At 36.2% G+C, this 22,053-nt stretch overlaps 1 protein-coding gene across 3 annotated transcripts in view; it reads right to left on the bottom strand.

Annotated features, from left to right (window-relative positions):
- The window catches only part of slc10a7 (solute carrier family 10 member 7), a 113,357-nt gene that overhangs the window by 62,938 nt on the left and 28,366 nt on the right, over window positions 1-22,053 (bottom strand). Inside the window, exons 5-6 of one of the 3 annotated variants that reach the window (XM_031897996.1) lie at window positions 13,836-13,874; window positions 4,466-5,501 (exon numbers count right to left, since the gene is read on the bottom strand). In XM_031897996.1, coding sequence (XP_031753856.1) covers window positions 5,493-5,501; window positions 13,836-13,874 — 48 coding nt within the window. In that variant the 3' untranslated portion in view covers window positions 4,466-5,492. 3 annotated transcript variants of the gene reach the window in all.

Here is a 22,053-nt window from a genome sequence, read left to right as displayed (position 1 = left end):
TCTCTCTGCACCATGCCAGACCTCAATGAATCCTGAAAAATTAAGTGAAGAGGTTTGGCAATCACAGCGCTCAGCTCATTTAATACCCTGGGATGAATCCCATCCGGCCCTGGACCTTTGTTTACCTTTACATGTTCAAGTCCCTTTTGAATTTCCTCCCGAGTGACCCATGCGTCAGTAGCTAAATTACTAGAACTTAGCATATTACAAGGGTAGCCTTCATTATCTGGCTCCTCAGATGTATAGACAGATGAAAAATAAGAGTTCAAAATTTCAGCTTTTTCCCCGTTCTCATCAACCAACTTACCCCCCCCGTGATAATAAAGTTCCCACCCCTTCTTGCTTCATTTTTTTACTATTCACATAATTAAAAAATAATTTTGGATTCTTTTTACTCTTAGCTGCAATATCCCTTTCCATTTCTATTTTAGCTTGCTTGATAGCTTTTTTGCATGCTTTATTTGCTTCCTTGTACCTGATGAAAGTTTCCGCTGTCCCAGCTAACTTGAATGCCCTAAAAGCACGTTTTTTCTTACCAACCTAGACAATAACACTTTTATTCAGCCATAAAGGTTTTGCTTTGCGATGCCTCTCCTTGCTTACAAGGGGGATATACTGTTGTTTATACCTACAAAGCAATGTTTTAAAGATGTTCCATTTTCCTTCTGTGTCTAACCCCATGAAAAGCCTTTCCCAGTTGACACATTGCAGAGATGCCCTTATACTGGCAAAGTCTGCACGTCTAAAATTGTGCGTTTTAGTTACTCCCTTATAGCGCTGTCTCTGCAGCATTATCTCAAAGGAGACCATGTTGTGATCACTGTTCCCCAAATGCTCACCCACACAAATGTTAGAGATGAGTTCATTATTATTAGATATCACCAGGTCCAAAATAGAGTCATTCCTAGTGGGTTCTTGAACCGCCTGAAATAAAAAGTTGTCATTTAGCATATTTACAAACCTACTAGCTTTTTCTGACTTAGCCACCCCATTACTCCAGTCAATGTCCGGATAATTAAAGTCCCCCATAATAACAACTTGACCCAGTCTTGAAGCCTCCTCCATTTGCAACAATAGCTGGGCCTCATCCCCCTCATCTATTCGGGGTGGTTTATAGCATACACCAATGATCATTTTCTTTGTGACCTTCAGCCCTACTGAAATTTCTACCCAAAGAGATTTGACGTTTTCATTGGTAATGTCTTTATTACATGGCTTTAAATCTGACTTTACGTAAAGACAAACCCCTCCACCCTTTTTAATCTCTCTGTCCCTCCTAAAAAGCGTATAACCATTTAAATTCGCAGCCCAGTCACATTTATCATCCCACCAGGTCTCAGTGATATGACAGTGATATGACAGGGGATCAAATGTTTTTCTTCTCTGGCGCAAAAAACCCTGTGGGTTCCATATGCCTAAAATCAGTCAAAACACTCTGCCAAATTTTATGGTCAATGGCACTTCAGCAAGAGTGGCAGAAATTGGCCTTGTCTATCATTTACCGCTACCAGTGGGCCCCACACCAAATTCAATTTAGGGACCAAAAACATTGGTAATTTGATCTATTCTACAAAGATAAACTGACTACTACTAAATAAAATTGCCATACCTTGGTGAAAGACTGCCTTGACTGATATCCTAAGGCAACAAGTTTATATCAGGAGCATGCAGATAAGAGGGTTAACTGCTGTGTTTACAAGCAACAAGACCACTGTCTAGGCAAAGTAATCCCCTCTTAAAGGAACAGTAACACCAAAAAATAAAAGTGTTTTAAAGTAATTGAAATATAACGTACTGTTGCCCTGCAATGGTAAAACTCGGGTGTTTGCTTCAGGAACACTACTATAGTTTATATAAATACGCTGCTGTGTAGCCATGGGGGCAGCCATTCAAGCTGGAAAAAAGGAGAAAAGGCACAGGTTACATAACAGATAACAGATAAGACACCATTGTATTCTACAGGGTTACCTGCTATATAACCTGTGCCTTTTCTTCTTTTGAATGGCTGCCCTCATGGCTACACACCAGGGTTTATATAAACTATAGTAATGTTTCTGAGGCAAATACACAACTTTTACCAATGCAGGGCAGTAGTACATTATAGTTTAATTTCTTTAAAATATATACATTTTTTGGTGTTACTGTTCCTTTAAGAACAGAATAAGGAATTTCTAAACAATATGCACACCCTCTCATGAGGGAGACAGTGTGTGATAATTTCAGTTGTGCTCAGTAACGCAGCTAAAGTAGTCAGTTTGTGACTCTCAATTCATCTATTGTTAGGTCTTGCTGTTAGAAGTAAATGCATGATTTTAAGCCCCAAGAAGAATGATCCCTTTAAATGTAAGTACTGTAGGTGACAAATCTCACTGTCTGTGGAGCCCTTATGTGTATATACAACCAGAGCAAACTAACATGACTGTTTGGAAAGAAAGAAAGAACGAACAGAGGAAACACGCAGACAGAGACAAAACATACAAATTCCTTGCAGAAATTACCCAGGCTAGGACTGAACTCACAATCCCAGCACTGCAATCTTCTGCTGAGGTCATAGACAGTGGGTTACTGCACACGTGCATTTTAATACATGTAAGGATAATCTTAAATGCAGTAAAGACTCAACTGAAACATTTTCTAACAAAAAAGAGGGAAATCCAAAATCTTGTAAAAGAGAGGAGTTTAATGTGTAATCCAAGCATGAGGACAACTAAGAGTAAAATGTAACCAGGAATCTAATAATGCATCCTTGGGCACGTTATGCATCTTAGGGCACCAACACTGGGTACACAGGACACAGTCACTTCACAGTGATTATGAAGCACTGGAAATCAGGTTGCTGCCCATTCCACTCTATGGGAGTGTAGAGCGACCCAACTGCCTAAAGCATTTCTTAGGAAGTATGGTTAATATTACCAGGCTGCTGTAGCCCAAAAAAAGACTGCAATTTAACAAAATACGCAACAGGATATTAAGTTCTAGAGATGGCTATGGAGAATTTTAAAATCCTTTTAATGTCATTTAAAACTTGACATACGTGACTACTCACAAGTCATAAAAAATTGCCATGTGCACACAGAACCCCAGGGAATGTCAATAATGTCTCCTTAAGCTAGATAAGAAGGCCCCCAAGCATTCTCTTTCAAATTAGTGATTGTCATTGTGCAGATTGAGAATAATTACAGATGATCCCATTCTCTCTGGATGTAGCACACAGAGTACAGACGATCGCATTCTTTCAGGATGTAGCACACAGAGTACAAGAGGAAAGTTCATTATTTTGTGTCAAACAATTCATCTCTTGGGACAAATTCTATGATATTCTACACATATTTGTGACACCAGTGAATAATAAAGATAAAGTAAAAGTTGGGCACAATAGTGTCAAAGAAAGAAAATGCAGATTATATTTTTCATGCTTTCATACTGAAAGAGAAAATAGACCTACAGTTACAGTATATATAGAAATATATGGATATGTCAGATTGTTGGGAGGGTACAGCTTTTATTTTATTATTTTCATTTATAAAATGAATCAATTTAAAGGTGTAGTAAACTTTGAAATTAGATTTTTGTATGATGCACAAAGTGATATTCTGAGACGATTGTCAATTGTTCTTTATATTTTGGGGGGCCTTTAGCAGTAATGAGTGGGCTCAGCTGGAAGGCCAGTTAAGCCGGGATTGGGGATGAACGTAAATGTACTCTCCTAGATATACCAGAAAGCCCATCTTAGAGGCTTGTCACATCTGGGGTGAAAACATATTTGCTGTCCTAGATATTCTTGAAACAATGGCCGACACAAAAAAGTTTTACCATAACCTTGTTGTGAGCAAAAGGCGACCTAGCTCAGAGCCATAAAAAATAAGCCTTTAACAGGCCCTTTGTGGTATAAGGGCTCTTATACACAGGCTTATTTTTATGTGTTTGATGCACATTTGAGTGCACCTAAACACACCAGCTAATTAATTTCATTATATTCTTCCAGGTTGTACTTATAAGTGTACAGAGTTGCTTTTTATTCCGCTTGCGTTTCATCGTGTTCATTTACTTGTTATAGAGGGTAGAATAGGATAAAGGATCACATTTGGGACTGCCAAAAACGCATATAAAAATGCAATATGTGTTTTTACACGTTTTCGCATTAAAAAAGGTCCGTGTGTAAGAAAACTAAAGCAGAGGCTGACCCCATTGATGCAGTATGATGCACTAAAAGGTTCAACGCGAGTAGAACAGCACTTTAATGCATTCCTTACTTTTGTTCAAGGCACATAGGTGGGCCACTATATAACCACTGACAAAATAAAGTTATATTAAAACAAATTAACATTTTATAGATCTTTTTAAGCAATTACAGGATTTGCTATCATGAAAAGGCGCAAAACGAGTTTCTAAAATGAAGGGGGGAAAATGCCAAAATCTTTCACATTATATTACTTCAATAATAAAAGAAAAAAAAACAAACTTGTAGTATTGCTGACACAAGCTTTAATGAAGGTATATTGACATATAACTAAAGAAATTACATAGAATGCCGCTTGCTAAATCAGTTTTATTTAAATAAAATGCAATACTGCAAAAGCTGACACATGAGTTTGGCCTTTTATGACTTATTTTATTTCAATTTTCTTGTTTGCATAATACATACTATATTCTAAGCAATGCGGCAGCGCACATATCACAACGTTTCAAAATTAAAACAAAGAAAAGCAGAGGGTGGAAAAAAACACACAAGAACCTGCATTATTTGTCTTTTTATGAACATAAGCAAGTTTTACAGGATAAAAGCATGCTACTGTGGAACGGTGGCTGTCAGTGTTTTGTGGTTTCTAATAACTACTCCAACAAACAATGAGGACATGTATGTTATAATTAAGAAAAACAATGAAATAAAAAGTCACATGTATTTCCTATCCTTCCTATCAATAACATTGCTATCAGGTATCATTTTTACCATCAACTGCCATACCTATATTCATCTATGAACAGAAAACAGAAAAATGGGAAATATGATAGATATCGCTAGATTTTCTTGATTGCACCATACAAGAAACCTAGTCTAAACTGGTTTTTAGTCCTGTAATCAGAGTACAAAAATAGTTTCCTCCACAAAGAAAACCTGGTGGCTCTAATAGAATTGGTTAGCATTCAGTTACACTATTATTTTCATTTATCCAATTTAGGAGGATTTAAGTCACTTATAATATAATAAACAGAAGTGACAGAACAAAAAAAAAGACTAAGTTAAAATGCCACTATACTATCACAATATTTTGCACAGTTGTGCTTAATACAGGGGGAATAAAGCAGCTGGCATAGATTTATGGTTTTGCTATGAAGAGTTTCATTACAAGCCATTGAGCTAGTCATGACCCCAATAATACCAGACGCACCCACGGACTATAACCCTTTCTTGCTACTCATTAACAGATAACAAAAAAGAAGGTCTTTTCCAAGACGACAGAAGCTTAGACAGACAACTCCAAGTGACGCCTTTATAAAATCTATGATGGAAGTAAAAGGAAACCGATTACAGACCGAATTCCATATTTTTATTAGACAAAAAATATATATAAATATCTCTAGCGACAAGAATGCTGTTACGATCAAAAATTTACACAATTTTCGTATCCGAACTATGGTAAACGGCACGAAAACCTCTGACTTTGAACCTTCAGTGCATGATTTTGGAAGCCTCCCATAGGACTTAATGGCACTCTGCAGCTCCAACCTGGCCCAAGGAAAGTCACGATATTAAAGCTTGAATAAATCCGAAACTTTGGTACTCGCTATGATACGATTTTGTCGCGCAAATTGTCGCAAAGTACGAAAAAGTTGCGCAAATTAACGAAAATATCGCAGAAAATACGCAAAAGTTGTAAACTTTAGAAAGAATGCAGCATGCTATTATTTGGTTTATACAAATCAACTGCATTGTACAAGTATGGGAACTGTTATGCAGAATGCTTGGTACCTGGCATTTTCTGAATAAGGGATCATTCTATAATTGAAATCACCAGACATTAAGTCTACTAAAAAATCATTTAGACATTATCTTAGTTGGGATGAAGTACAAGGTGCTGATTTATTATTACAGGGAAAAATGGAAATAAATGTTTATTTTAAACAGATATATCAAATGTTAAAGTCTATGGGAGATGGCAGGTTTCTGCTACCCAGAAAGCTCCAAATTATGTCAAGTATTGACTTTACAACCAAATACTGCCAGTTGGAAACTTACAGTTTTTGGGTTATCTGAGGAATATGAAGCTTATGCTAGGCTGTGGGGTTAAAGGAGCTATTTAGTGTAAAAATGAAACTGGGTAAAATAGACTGTGCAAAATAAAAAATGTTTTCCTCTTTTCCTTCCTCTTTTACAGCTCTCTAAGTTGTTAGCAGTCAGTAACCAATTAGTGACTTGAGGGGGGCCATATGGGACATAACTGTTCAGTTAATTTACTATTGAATCTGGCCTGCTTGCTCACTGAACAGTTATGTCCCATGTGGCCCCCCCTAAAGTCACTGACTAACTAAGAGGTTAGAGAGCTGAAAGAAAGAAGTAGAGTTCTGGCCATTATGTTACACATCTGCTCACTCCAGACTTTATAGATTAAATTTTTCCTAACTATAATACAAATATTTTTAATTTTGTGCAGTCTATCCATTTTACCCAGTTTCATTTTCTCACTGAACTGTTCCTTTAAACTAATATAGCCCAATATAGGAAAGAAAGAAGAAATGCAAAAAGGCACCATTTCCCGACCATTAATACAGCTTGTACAATAACATAAATAATTTACCAAAGTGGAACTTCACACGAGCCGAGCACTATGCGCAGACCACTGGCATTTTCACTTCAAATTTGTACAGTCTTTAGTCAACAAGGTTCATCTGCATTTCTAACACCTGCTTCAGTCAGCTGTGAAGTGCACAGTTATGAACCAAATTTTCTTTCATCTGCATACTGCCCATCTAACACAGACTCTGGAAATTATGCAAGGGAGCATCATTATTTTGCACTCACATCCATGACATGGGTCTATTTGCAGAGATATTTTGATCATTACTTGAAAGATAATTGTTATTCTGAGGCGCAATACCTAAACTGTGCAGGCCTTTTTATCTTTTCTCTAAAATCAAACGCTATATGTAGTGTTAATTGTATGGGTTTGGGGAAGATCTCGTTGGTTATAACTGTTACAATTGTATACAGAGCGACTTTAAACAGCTATATAGTTCGGGATCAAATGCAATGCTTGAATTCAATAATCAAAAGAATGCACTAATTTGAATATTAAAAAAAAAACCATACACAAAAGAACAATGTACCTGGCATAACTATATTTCAAGTTCATTAATACAGAAAGACAAAACGGCATGCACTCACAGGACTTGAAAAGTGAGTAAAATATAGTTTTATTAAATTACCAACATTTGTCAAGGACTTTGGTACTTTAATAAAACAATATTTTGCTCACTTTTCAAGTCCTGTGAGTGCATTGCCTTTTTTCTTCTGTATATGTTCTAATATAATCTTTAGCCTCAGATTGAAAGTCATTAGTTAAAGTTAGGTGGCAGTGCTGCTTAAAAGGATGATACGTGTTCCTTTGTTACTTCAGTACAACAGACTGCTGAAACACAACCATAGTGGCGTATGCATGAAGAAAATATACAACTTCTCTTTTACCCATTGCCAGGCATTACTATTATCAAGTTTTTGATTACTTGCTCTTAAAGTGATATGAAAAAACAACCCATTAGTATATTAATGATTTTAATTCAGAAGTGTATGCATTTGGAATTATTCCTTAGGATGACAGATGCCCTTTAAAATTATATATAATTTTATCTTTTTTTTTAATACATATTAATACTGCATCTCTCTTCTATAGAAGAAATGCTATGCTTATTTATTAAAATAAAAACAACGTTTCACTGCCTACGGCTCAAGTCCCAAATATGCTTTCAAAGGAATTTAGGGGCACGATTTGTAAGGCAAACATTTTTTGCAAGTTGATGACCTGAAAGGGTTCCATTTAAAATACATTTACAAACTAATATTTAACGTAGTGGTATCCTGTTAGCTACTTCACTTAAGCAAACTAAAGTGATCTAATAGTATGTGTATTCTGGAAACCCCTAACCCATTTGGGTTGGTTTGGGAGAACATTAGCTAGAACTACTGTGTTGTAATGAGAGCTGCATAAAATATTACTGACATTTAAAACAAAAATAAGTACAGTAACTCCAGGCTACAACATACTCTATATGTACAGCATACTAAAAGAAATCTCTAAAGCCTAATATACATGATGCCGAGTCTCACAATACAGTGCTGGGCAAAAACTTTAATGCGCCCAAAGCAGGACCCAGATCATCAAGGCACCCACTGCTCCCCACTATCTCCGCACAATAAATTTCAGCGATTTCCATACACTAGGGAGCGAAGGGTGGGAGAAGTGACCAGCTACAAAAGGGGCTGAACCTGGGGTTGGCAGGCAACAGCCCCCCCAACTCTTGCACCCAAGGTATGTGCCTCTTCTGCCAACCCATAGTTCCGGCCCTGATTAGGGAAAACCAAAATGTTATTGCTGTTTGAATCTGAGTGGGATTAAAACTGACATTTCACTAAATTGAGATCTTACAATTAATATTACTTCAATAACAATCCTAAATAAAGAAGAAAAAAAAAAAGAAAAGGTGAAACAAAAAAAAAAACAATTACATTTTTATTAATATTAATTAACTAGTAAAGTAAAATTTAATCAACGATAATAATGCAGTCCTTTGGGGAAAATAATCTATCATAATTGGACATTGTTGAAAAACTAAAAGCGAGGATAAAATGTGGAAATTTGGTTCAGTCATCAAAAATTAGATTTGGAATTTGCTGGTGTTTCCAGTAATTGAATTTGTGTCACAGAATTGTAAGGAAAATGGACACCCTGACTAATGAGTCTGCATCTGGCACAAACCCCATAAGGGAATATTAACCCCTGCAGCATACGGGAGAGCTGGGAGTTGCAGTTATACAACAGTGGGACAGCCACAGGTTATAAACCATTAAAAATTCTGATGGCCTATACAACAGATGTTGTTTTGGCTAACGCCGACTGCAACTGTTTATTATTGTTGCTTTGCCAATGAATGGAAACTCTAAATATGGTCGTATGAATTGTGAAGTTTTTAAAATTGTGTTATGATATGTTTACTTTTTCAGATTTTTTGGAAGCGATGTAATTCCATAATTACTGAGTTTTACTAACCATAATAGTATTTCCAAGGTGTCAACTCATTTTCCACTTGATTGAACCGTAATAAATTCTTAGTAGTTAGTAATTTGCCATAATAACAACCACACTGTAATTTCACAATTTTCCAATTGCACCATCATGAAACATATAAATAAAAGTATAGAAAGGAGCATGTAAGACTTGGATGTTGAATGTGTGTGTATTGTACATAGATATATATGAAGCTGAAATATACATATTCTTATTTATGGCATACACAGTTGAAAGTGTCCTAAGCAATGTGGCTCCTTTGTTTAATAAAATCCTGAATCAAATTGTGTTAAAACAATAAAACAAACATTATGATCTTGAAAGGCAGCTGAGAGCATTATTTAACGGTGACAAAATCAGATGCTTAAGCAAACAGGATCTACAAATCCATTAACATCAGCGGGCCAGTTAAAAACGTTCTGTTAAATAAATCTCTAATTGAGACCCATGTTATTATTACAGATAGTTCTGTAATTTTACATATGTCTTCCCGAAAAGTTTTCCAGTAGAAAAACATGCATTAGTAGATACAAGGGCAAAGTCCCAACAGACATGAACAGTAATTATGACTGCAATAATAAAGCTGTATTGTGGCACATAGAAAAGGCCTTCCCTCAGCACAGTCAGACGGAGATTTGCATGAAGCTGCTATCAGTTCTTTGATAAGTAGCCATGCTGAATTACTAAAATGCTTTCAGATTTTATTAAACCCTCATCAAGGGAAAAAATATCAAATCACTTATTAAGCTCTACAATTATTGTAAAGAGGCCCGTTTAATGAAAGGAGGAGATAATGACATTAGTGCCTTAACATAGGAAAATCCTCAGTGGCACTGTCCTCTGTTATTCTGTTGTCCTGAAATTTATGTTAATTGAACTCAGCTCTAATTTATTATTACCTACTGAGTTTTTAAAAAAAAAAACCCACAGTTTAATTGGGGACAAGAACTGTCTAATAATGATGTGTATGCACAACAGTGTGCTAATAAAATGCAGGTATAGAACCCTTATCCAGCATGGGACCTGGGGTTTTCTGGATAAGGGGTCTTTCAGTAATTTGGATCTCCATACCTTAAGTCTTAAGTTAAATAAACACTTCAATTCTAATTTTGTTTGTTGTGCCTCCAATAAGGATTAATTATATCTTGGGGTCAAATACAAGATACTGATAATAAATTAGAAATTTCAGCAGTGTTTACTGAAAAAAAAAATTCCAAAGCTTAAAGGAGAATGCAAGTCAAAATGTAAAAAGCATACTGCCCAATAGTCCTTCTATTGTTTAGTAAAAACGCCAACAGGCAGCCATCTCTAAAAAGGTTTCCTCCCTTTCCTTTCCCTTGCTTCATACTGCACATGTGTTTCATTCCCTCCCCCCCTCCCATCTGCCAGATCGCTTCTGATTGGCTGGTGGGCATGTGTAGCTCAGAACAGGAGACACACATGCTCAGAGAATAGGAAGGCTGCCGCTGGCAGCCTACAGGAAGGGAAGAGATATTTCAGTGATGTCACTGGAGTCTTCACACTGCTGTAGGCTGCCAGCACCATATCTCAGAGAAGCAAGCAGGGATCTGGGAATTTAGATATGCAGTAAGTACTTAAAAAGAATGCCTTTAGACTTACTTTTAATTTATATTAACCTTTCATTGTCCTTTACAGTGGTGTTTTAACATGAAAACAACTTTAACTTTAGAGCTAGTCTCTGTTGACTGAAGAAAAATTGTACATCTCCGTTCAGGTATATATATCAAGGAGCAAAACAGAGAATCCACCTTTTCATTAATACAACTATAAAAAAAAAATCCTACACAAGTGAACAGAGAGCTGTGAAGCTTCAGCCTGCTGTGTTCTTTCATAAAAATGCCCCTCCGTCTATGTGATCACTGGCCCTAGCAACCAGACAGCAGTTTCACATGAATTCTGAGGAGCAGCAGAACATAAAGACAAATAAATACTGCCTAAAGAGCAAATACAATGCTGACAAGCGCCAAGTTATTTTGTATGTGAAGTTATCTAGTAATTTGCCTGAAATAGTTTGAATGTCACGTTCAGAGCATATCCATGTTTACATTTCCAAGACAATCTGCGAATGCAAACAGAAGAGTCAATTATTTGTACCTGCTGTCACTAGAGGTCTGAAATCTCTATCCAATTGGGATTTTCTGCTGAACTGCCCTTGCATTAGATCTTGATGTGCCAAGGCAGATTTGTAAATAAAGAAAATGGTGCACTGTGTGGCCTAAACTCAACGTGCATTGAGCAAACTGGGAAAGATATGCTGCAGCTAGGGACGGTCTATCTAAAACTACCTAGAGAAAATCATCTGTTTCTATACATAAAATGTTGGGTGACCTTATATGACTTCCATTATTTATAGCTAAAGGGTTAAGTTCTCTTTGGTGGTTTGGCTGTGATTTATAAATAGGCAATCAGTGCCCCTACACTATGTTTAATAAACTCTATAAGATAGACAGGCAACATAAGACATTTTGGGAGCCTTATATGTGGCCACTGGCTACTGAAAAGGTATGTATAGTTATTAGCACTTGTAAGCTTACGGGATCCTCAACAAACACTTTCTTCACTTTAAGGCTGTTTATTTAACACAGGGGTGACCATAAAAAACACAAATCATAACAATAAATCCTGCCCTCTGGGTGCTACCTTCACACATTTGATGAGTTCCCAAATTACACTGGGCTCCTTGTGGACTACCAGTAAGAAAACACCAATGGTGAGCTGGACCACTGGAATGGATCGCCTGGTCTGCCTGTTCCTTTCAGAACACAATAGGTTTCCAGATCAGACAGCAAAGCCCTTTAAACAAAGAAAGCATTTTTCTGTTTAGTAACATCTCACTTAAAGCTTACATCTCCCACTATAGAGAACTTAAAAGGGAAAACTCAACTTTTGGCCTATTTATTGGGTCACTCTACCACACACTGTACAATAAATATACACAATTTCTCTTTTGTGGAAAAAAAGGGCCATAAAATAAATTAAAAATTATATACAGGTATGGGATGGCATGAGAAACTTCTGAATTGCAGAAAGTTCATCTCCCATAGACTCCATTTTAATCAAATAATACAAATTTTACAAAATGATTTCCTTTTTCTCTGTTATAATAAATCAGTGCCTTGTACTTGAGCCCAACTAAGATATAATTAATCCTTATTGGAGGAAAACAATATTGGGTTTAGTTAATGATTTATTAGTAGATTTAAAGATAGGTATAAAGAAAGGTATAAAGATCCAAAGAAAATACCCCTTATCTGGAAAACCCCAGGTCCTATGCATTCTGGATAACTGATCGCATACCTGTATATAGCTAGGACAGTCCTGATTAAAGAGGAGTGATGTTTCCGACCAGACGAAAATTGTTGAAAACAGCTCTCCCTTCTGGCACTGCTCAGTCAATGTAATTAGACTAATGGCCCAGTGGTGCAATACCGGACATAGGCAGGGCCTTGAGACAGCTTGCACTGATATGCTGTGCAATTTCCATTTTCTGTCCATGTAGCAGCTCACTATATGAATATACATTTCTAATGCCTACATAAATACAAACTGGAGCCTCTCTCTTTACAACATAGTGTCATTTGGATTTATCTAATGTGTTTTGTGTTTTTAACACCCTAATTTATATTTATCATGTATAAAACGTATGGTGGTAGGACATTGATTTATCATGCATAAAACAAATGGTGGTAGGACATTGATCCCAGTAATCTGGTTACTAGAAGAAACATATTTATCAATGGGTGAAAGTTAAAGCTCAACATTTAATATATACACTTCTAAAAATTCCATATGAATGAATAGAAAGAGTCTGCTGACTATTCAAGATTCCCAAAGAACATTCTCTAGTATATTCGCTTTTTTGCGAAAAAAGGCAACTAACATTTTTATAAACAGGACCTTAATAGTTAATATTCAGCATTTTTACACCAGTTTTTGCATAAAAAAACATTTACCAGGGTGTAGCAGCAATTTGCTAGCAAATAGGATAAGATAATCATTTAACTCCCATATCCTTGGCAAAAAGCCATAGGAAATATTAAATCCTTGCGAATCAAAAGTAAATAATGCCAGTCTCAAGAAGTATAAAAGGAACATAAATATCCCCATAAACAACTGCTGTTCTTTACAAACCCCAAATAATATTTCAGTGAAGATCCTTCACGACTATTATTAGTTTAATTTGATTGCTGCCCTTTCCTTTCTATTATCGATCATTAGTACTTTACAGCAGAATGGATATTCAATACATCTCATTTAAGAAAATCTAAAAATCAATTAATTGACAAAGGTCTTCATTAGCGCACATTAACAGGAACTAATTAAAGTATGCAGTGTTAATCTATTCCAATGCACAGAACTGCAAGATGATTGACACCTTCTTTGCCAGAATGGTAAAAATATTAAACATGAATGTTAGTATATGTGATTATTTAATTATTGAACTATTTAATTCCATTAAAATATAAATTTTACTAGCATTTGTTTAATTGAAAACTCTGACATCAGCAAAAAAAAAATAAAATTGGAACTTACCAAGAAACTTCCAAATGCAGAGTTGAAAATAGCGGCAGCCTGTTGAAGAAGCAAAAGGAAAATAAATCAGTTGTTCCATACAATTTTTTAGAACAATATACACACTGAAACTGGCTGTACAAGTAGTAAGAGTCACACAGTTTAATAAAATGTTGTCTATTTTCCACTGCCCTGCATCTTTTATGGACAATCAGCATTCAAAAATAATATACAATTAAAAAAGAAATAAAGTAAATATGACTGATTAAAGATACTAAAGCATAGCATAATGTAGGTAATCCTTTGACCAACCAAATTTTGTTTTCCCTAGAGCAGCCTAACGAAGCAGAATTGCTGCTAAGGTTTACTAGATCGCTAGCAAACATGGACATGGCACCCTTTATGCCGTTACCTAAATACTTGTTAGGCTTTCCAATTCCCATAAAAGATTTCTCTCCTATTCTCCTAAAATGGGTAAGCTCCAACTGAAATACCAAACTAAATGATTTATTCCCTTATTGTCTGTAATCTCCTGCAAGACAACCATTTGTGTTGATTGTTAACAATATTTTAAACCGTATTTCTTAATAAAAAACGAAAAAAAACATTTTGCTAAAATAGTAAATTATAGATATTATAAAAAGATAAAAATCTTTCTGTGGCTTCTGTTTACCAGTCAAATATACAAATACATTTTCAAACATTTTTTTACTTAGTGTCCATATGCTGAGAAAAAAACAGAATCCAGAAAGAGGCAAACCAGCCAAAAAGGACTTCATATTCTCAGATATTTAACAATAAACCCAAATGCCAGGAACTTTTTTTTTTTTTTTTTTTGGAATCTCTGAATAAGGTCCAAAGCCAGTAGCTGAACATGCCTCAAGATCCAAATAAGGATGCAATAATGGTGAATGGATAATGAGATCACCACCCAGGAGATCATAGTTTTCATACTCGAGTTCATAATTAATTCACAAAAGCTGATCATTTTATTACATTCCTTCTTCTTCACTCCACATCAATAAAAGATGGAGCAGGACTTTTTATTCTCTGGTCACAAGCTAAAATGGGCAGAGACTGTAAAATCTTTGCTAACACCAGCATATGGCACTACTGGTTTCAAGGGAAGTATAAGCATTGACAACTAAATAAAACATCACAGTTGACATTCAGAAGTACGACAACATGATACAACAAGCTCCCTTGTAGACAATATTGTACGGTGATGGAAGCCTCAAGCCTTGGTTAGTGGTCTGTGCATCCTGTGTAATGACTAAATAATGAATTCCTAGAGATTACTTTGTACCACCTCTGCACAATGCAGTTTAAAAACTTTCTTTACCATAATATTGTTTGTAGTATATTGAACTCTTCAGCCAACAAAAATCAGTTGATATATGTTAACCCTTTAGTGACCTCCTTAGTATATACACATGTAAAAAACAGAAATTTAAAAAAGCACAGCGTGGACCAATGACCTATCTATTTATACATATAGTAGAAGTTCCCAAGGAGTTACACGACCATATAAAAGCTTTTATAAAGGCCATGTAATGATGAGGTAACTTCTAATATCTGTATAAATATCAGTAGGGGGTACATTATTTTTTATAAACTATAGCTCTTTGTGTTTAAATGTACCTCTTCTTTTAGCTTTCTTCACTAAAGGTTTTTTGCACCCCTTTCCCTCCATTCCCAGAATTTATAATATTTGACCAATCTAGTAGAACAAGTGTCAGCAAATTAATTTAAAAATCCTTTGGCAAACTAACTAGCTATTTCATTGTCTGTGGAGCACAACAGCCTACATCTGTCCAAGCTTGTTTTAATTTTGTTACAAAACATTACTCCGTAGATAACTGGTGTTTTCCTGTGGGCGATGGGGGGCTTGATAGTAAGTGTTCACCAGGAAGGGGGGGGGGGTGACTGGGGTGGAGAGTGGTCAACCTGGGGAGGTGTGAGGACAGAGGCAGGCATGATTGGGCATGCAGACAGGCGGTATAAGAGAGGTAAGCACTGCAGTGAGAAAGAGACATGGGTAACGAGGACAGATGCCAGGAGAGACTAGCAATGTGAGAAAGAGGCAGGTTAAGAAAGGGAAACTCCAGTTGAAATATGTTATGGATACATGTACAGGAGAGCAGTGGCAGCAGTGAGAAAAGGTGAGGTAGGGAGACATGGCAAATGGATAGATGACACTAGAGCAGCTAAAGGGGATGCCAGGAGAGACATGCCACATGTTTAAGTTATAAATATAGCATTCTGAGCAGGTACGCACCATTTATAAGGATATAATTTACAGTTTGGCCCCATAGGGAAATGACCAAGCTGTAGAAGAGTATTAACTATTAACTGGAGCCACCACAATTTGGCATAAATATATAAGTGACTGCAAATGCACTACACTATTTTCCTGTAAAGGGGGAGCTATTGTAACAATGAAAAAAGTCATATAAGCTTTATCTAATAGAAATAAGAAACTTTCTAAATATAACCAGTTCAAAATTATGTACCACTTCTGTCTCTCCTCCTCTCAGAAATTTGTCTCTCTACATGCAGCTTTATGTTGGAGTTGGTCATTTTGAAACAGTTAGCTCTAATATATTGTCAAGGCAAAGGGGGCACACACCAATGTATCTGACTTAACTGGCTATCAAAATCTGACCTTGCATCTGACCTTGATTGCAGAGAAGAGTAACTTGATCATTTTAGAAATAGTCCAGGATTTTTCACAAATTATATTTAGAAACGCCCTTATATCAAACAGATAAAGTTCTTATTTAATTTTCATAGTTCCTCTTTAAATATATGGAGGATCTCAAATAACTACAGGCCACATATAAATCAGTTCGTCAGTGGCGGACAACTGGACTGGCAGTTCCTGCCTTTATTGTACGAAAGCTGCAAAAAATGCAGTAATTTGATATTGATAATATGCTCATCCTGTAGAAGGGAATTGAGGGCTGGTATTTTTTTTTTTACTATATAAAGTACAATATTTTACCCTTTTATCCACATTTTTCTGATACGTTGCAAGGCCTCAAGTCAAAAAGTGGTGTTTGGAGGAGTAGAAACCACAAAAGAATATTATGAACATGAGGAGCAGTGGATACATATTACCTCCCATTGCTGAGGGAAAAAACAGTTTCAATCAATGCAAAGCAGCCATACATTCAGTGGTCCCAGCATTCAATGGATTATCAATATTTGAATGTTATCTACAGAAATGGACAAACAAAATGCATTCCCTTTTATGCCCTTGTTTAATTTCATAATCAGATCAGGAGAAAGAGGAGGTATTGTAAATAAAATATATTTTCAGTCCTCCTTAGCAAAATGAAGTTGTTTAGGCTGAAGACTGCTTTTAATGAGAACTGTGCCAGGCGACAGTGATAGATGGCAATGACACTGAGGAGCGTAAGTAAGCAGACAATTTGTGCCTGTTACTTTCTCACTGATGATTTTTCACTCACCATCACGAATGACTTAGCCCTTTCTAAAGGGGCCTATTAATCTCAAATTTAGTTATTATACAACATTTATTTGAACATATATTATGAGGGCGATGACAGTTAATAAAGGAAGTCTTCTACAAGCTCGGGTTTTACATAAAGTTCAAACCCCGTCTCCCAGCAATTCTTTTGTGAGAACAGAATATTGCTTCAACCAGAATGCAGGTCCAGCTGAAATACTCAAGGGCTTTTAAAAAGACCGTTTAAATGCATACAAAAACCCAAGCTAAGAATGATGGACAAAGATGGAGCTAAGAAGTGAATAAAAAGCTAACATATAACTGTAAGATTCAGGAAAATGCAAACAGATGCATCTGTTGTGGCTTCATAAAAAAAAAATAATATAAAGCCTAATTTCCTGATTTCACAGCATGTGCATATTCACATGCTACCTATACCCTTCCTTTTCTTATTTGATGTAAACAAGAAAAAACAGTGGTCTTAACAAATTAGGGAAATGTTAAAGGAACAGTAACACCAAAAAATTAAAGAGCTTTAAAGTAATAAAAATATAATGCACTGTTGCCCTGCACTGGTAAAACTGGTGTGTTTGCTACAGTAACACTACTATAATTTATATAATAAGCGGCTGTGTAGCCATGGGGGCAGCCATTCAAGCTGGAAAAAAGGAGAAAAGGCACAGGTTACATAGCAGATAACAGATAAGTTCTGTAGAATACAATAGTGTTTTATCTGTTATCTGCTATGTGCCTGTGCCTTTTCTCCTTTGAATGGCTGCCTCCATGGCTACATAGCAGCTTATTTATATAAATTATAGTAGACTTTCTGAAGTAAACACACAACTTTTACCAGTGCAGGGCAGCAGCACATTATATTTTAGTTACTTTTATACACTTTCATTTTTTGGTGTTACTGTTCCTTTAACCCTTTGGGCAAATTCTGGATCATGTTTTTTTTTTTTATTTGAGATCATTTTATTACTTTTTGCCAATTGTTGTTTTCAGATCTCTTTTGTTGGGAAGCTTGACAATGAAGTCTACAATTGCACTTCTGAGATACCATTATCGAGATACCATTATCACTTCCCATACTCCTATTAGGAGAAAGTCTGGTGAGCTGACTCTGCTTTTACGTCATGGTGCATTTCTACTTTTAGCCTTCAAAACAACCTGGATGTTTTTTTCTATTTGAGATCTATATAGCTTTGCTAGCATGGAGTGGAAGAAATGGACAAAACAAAACCTTGAGATAAGAAATGAAACACCGACTGCAAGTCAAGCCCGATTACCCAACATTAGTGCTCAACCTTACTAAATATCTTCTTGATGAATGGAAGCAAATCGTAACGACAATGTTGCAACATCTAGTACAAAACCTTCCATAAGAATTGTAGGTGTCAGAACCAGTGGGCCTATAAGAATTTTTACTCCTAGTTCTAAATTTTAACTGGGGTGGGTAGGATGCAGGAGAAGCCTCCAGTGTTCTTGGCTGCTGTTCAGGACTAACTAACTCAACACCCTCAACTAACTGTTGAGGTTGTTGGAAACCATCAAAATATTAATTAGAAACTAAGGGTACATCTGTTTTAGAAACAGATACTACATTGCTGATCCTGGTGCATAAACTGATTTCTATGTAGCCATGAAATGTAAAAGTGAAATAATTTGTATCATGGATTTTATATTGCCTATATGCATTACATTGTGAGTTGACCCCTAAGCTCAGGTAACTGACAGCAGCACAGAGCATGTGTTGTAAAGCAGCAGAAAAGAAGATGGGGGGCTACTGGGGGAATCTCAGTAGTCAAACACATTTAGTGCGGTCGTGGACTTGGGATGGTACAGAAGACCAATACATAAAGTAAAGTATTCCTAGCCTAATTCTTTGTTGAGTTTTAGTTCTCATTGAACTTCATTTTAGATAAGGAAATACTACGTTTTTACAGTTTTTTTTTCTGTGGCATGTAAAGTGTGCAGCCTTAGTACATATAAATGCTATACACAGTGTATTCAAGCTATGCACAGTTCACTGTATTCAAGCTTTTTTTTTTTTTACGTATGTCCGTTTTCCATGATATTTTGTGCACACAATTTTAGATGAAATTTAAACTCAAACTGCTCCCTATAAGTGTGGCTGCTTGGAGTGAATGCGATCTCAGATTTACTGTGTCTTAGATTCCAGGGGAAAAAAAAAAAATCTTCCTTTGCTTCAATGACAGCTCTTTGTAGACCTGTTATTTTTTTTTTTCTTTCACTTTGAGCCCTTTTGCCCTTTCAATCATGAAGCATATTACTCCACTGTCAGGGAAAAGCAGAGTGGAACAAGAGGGAGCCCAGCTGGGATAGGAAGAGGGCAGGAGGCTCATGCATTAACATAATAATCCAACTGTGCTCCCATAAGCCCTTAGGGCAGACAGCATATTAGGTAGGCCTCCTGCGCAGACACTAGCAGAAGCTGCCTTATCACCTGCCTGTCAACCTGTGGCAGTAATAGACTATTCAGCAACACCAGCTCCATCTAGAACAGAGTACACAATTACACTGCTGTTAAATAGAGGAATCCATCTTTCTCTGCCTGTTTAGTGTATGTTTTACACTAGGCCTATTTAATCCCCCACAAATGGGCTTCACAATTTAAAGGAAGACAGATGACTCAAATCAACAAAAAAAACAAAAAACTATATTATATTATATATATATATATATATATATATATATATGTATATATATATATATATATATATATATATATTATAAACAGCTTTGTTTGATAAAATATTAACATAAATGAGGAAACACAAAGCAGTTGCATGTTAGCATGCATGTACCATTCTATAATGTTTTGCCAATTGTGCTTAAAGACAAACTTGGCCCTGAAATAAATCAAATCTATAGATAATTATAAAACAACAACAACAAAGGTGCCTTTCTAAGATCTATTATAAAAAAAAGTTTTACATAGATTCAGAAAAAAAACTTTGAAACAAGTAAAGCTAGATCATCAGCGTGCTTAATTAATGGCAAAAGTTTCAATTTACTGAAAGGGCAAGCTAATACCTAGCTTTTTGTCTAAAAACAGACAAGCTTTTGATAATCTAACAATCATGATTTGGTACGTTTTAAAGCTTAAAGGGATAGTGTCATGATTTTTATGGTGTACCTTTTACTTCTAAATTACACTGTTTACATAGAAAATAATTCACTCCACCAATTAAAATTTTATTCTTGAACAAACAAATGTATTTTTTTGTTTTGTTGTAATATTGGGGTGTAGGCGCAATAGTTACATAGGGTTGAAAAAAGACCAGTGTCCATCAAGTTCAACCCATCCAAGTAAACCCAGCACACCTAACCCACACCTACCAAACTATACACTCACATACATAAACTATACGCCATCTCAGTGCATTGTGTGTCTGAGCTTTCAGAAAGAGCCAGCGCTACACATTAGAACTGCTTTCAGGCAACCTATTGTTTCTCCTACTCCCATGTAACTCGAGGAGTCCCAAACCAGACTTGGATTTCTTACTTCTAGAGAGCTATTCTGATATCTACTGGGAGCTGCTATCTTGCTACCTTCCCACTGTACTGCTGATCAGCTGCTGGGGAAAAAAGGGAGTGGGGGTGATATCACTCCAACTTGCAGCTCAGCAGTAAAGTGTGACTGAAGTTTATCAGAGCACAGGTCACACGGCTGTGGCACCCTGGGAAATGAAGACTTTGGCTAGTCCCATCTGAAATTTAAAAATAAAATATAAAAAAAAAATATGGATTTCAATGCAGAATTCTGCTGGAGAAGCTCTATTAACTGATTTATTTTGAAAAAAACACGTTTTCCCATGACAGTATCCTTTAACTACCCAGGAGGTTTTGTAGAATGGTGTTGGACCAGCAGATCACATCCTACAAGTCGGTTGTAGCTGCATTGGTTACAAAATAATGAGACTAATAGAAAACTCTGATGCGCAAAGTGCAGATTTACATTACAACTGTGAGGATCAGATTTTGTAGGATCCTACAAAACCTTGTGCTGTTACGTAACAAAGCTCTGTCAGAAAAGTCTATGTAAATAAAGCGATAAACACCCACAGAAAAGCTGCACTGAGTCCTCTATCAAAAGAAATGCAGGATTCCTTCTATTCTTTTGTGTACATGTATTATTTGGTATCATACTTCTGAGCTGCAGCACAGAAGCTAAAATGGCACCTGCTATCTTAAACAGAGAGCTTCTAGGGCTGTTGGTAAATCTTTCTACAGAATATAGCGTTCTAGCTATCACTATAGTGGCTAATCTATTTGCAATAAAGTGAAAAAATGCCTTTCATTCTTCTTTAAAAGAACAGACAGGAGTCAATGCAATAATAAAATCTACATCTAAAATACTTTTACATTTTAGATTAATTGCCCCAGTAGCTCCCCATCTTCTTTTCTGCTGATTCATTGCACATGCTCTGTGCTGCTGTCAATTAGGGATCAACTCACAATATAATATATACTTTATATAGAATATAAATGTCACAATACAAGGCTGATTTGTAATTATTTCAGATTCTCATTACCTGGGGGCCCCAAATTCAGCACAATTAGCATCAGAATTTAATCATCAGCCCTTTGCCTGCCATATAAGCTGATGCTAGACAGGTTACCTCATTTTCTGCTTGACGATTTGCGACGACCCCTAAGCTTAGCTTCTCAGCAGCTGCCCAGAGCACATTGAGCATGTGAGTGTCACTGACACATCTAACAAAATCCACAATGTTGAGCCCT

The sequence above is a fragment of the Xenopus tropicalis genome, chromosome 1 (genome assembly GCF_000004195.4).
Source record: "Xenopus tropicalis strain Nigerian chromosome 1, UCB_Xtro_10.0, whole genome shotgun sequence".
Taxonomy (NCBI): Eukaryota; Metazoa; Chordata; class Amphibia; order Anura; family Pipidae; genus Xenopus; species Xenopus tropicalis.
The sequence above is the reverse complement of the archived record's forward strand: the minus strand, read 5'-3'. Positions and strand labels throughout refer to the sequence as shown.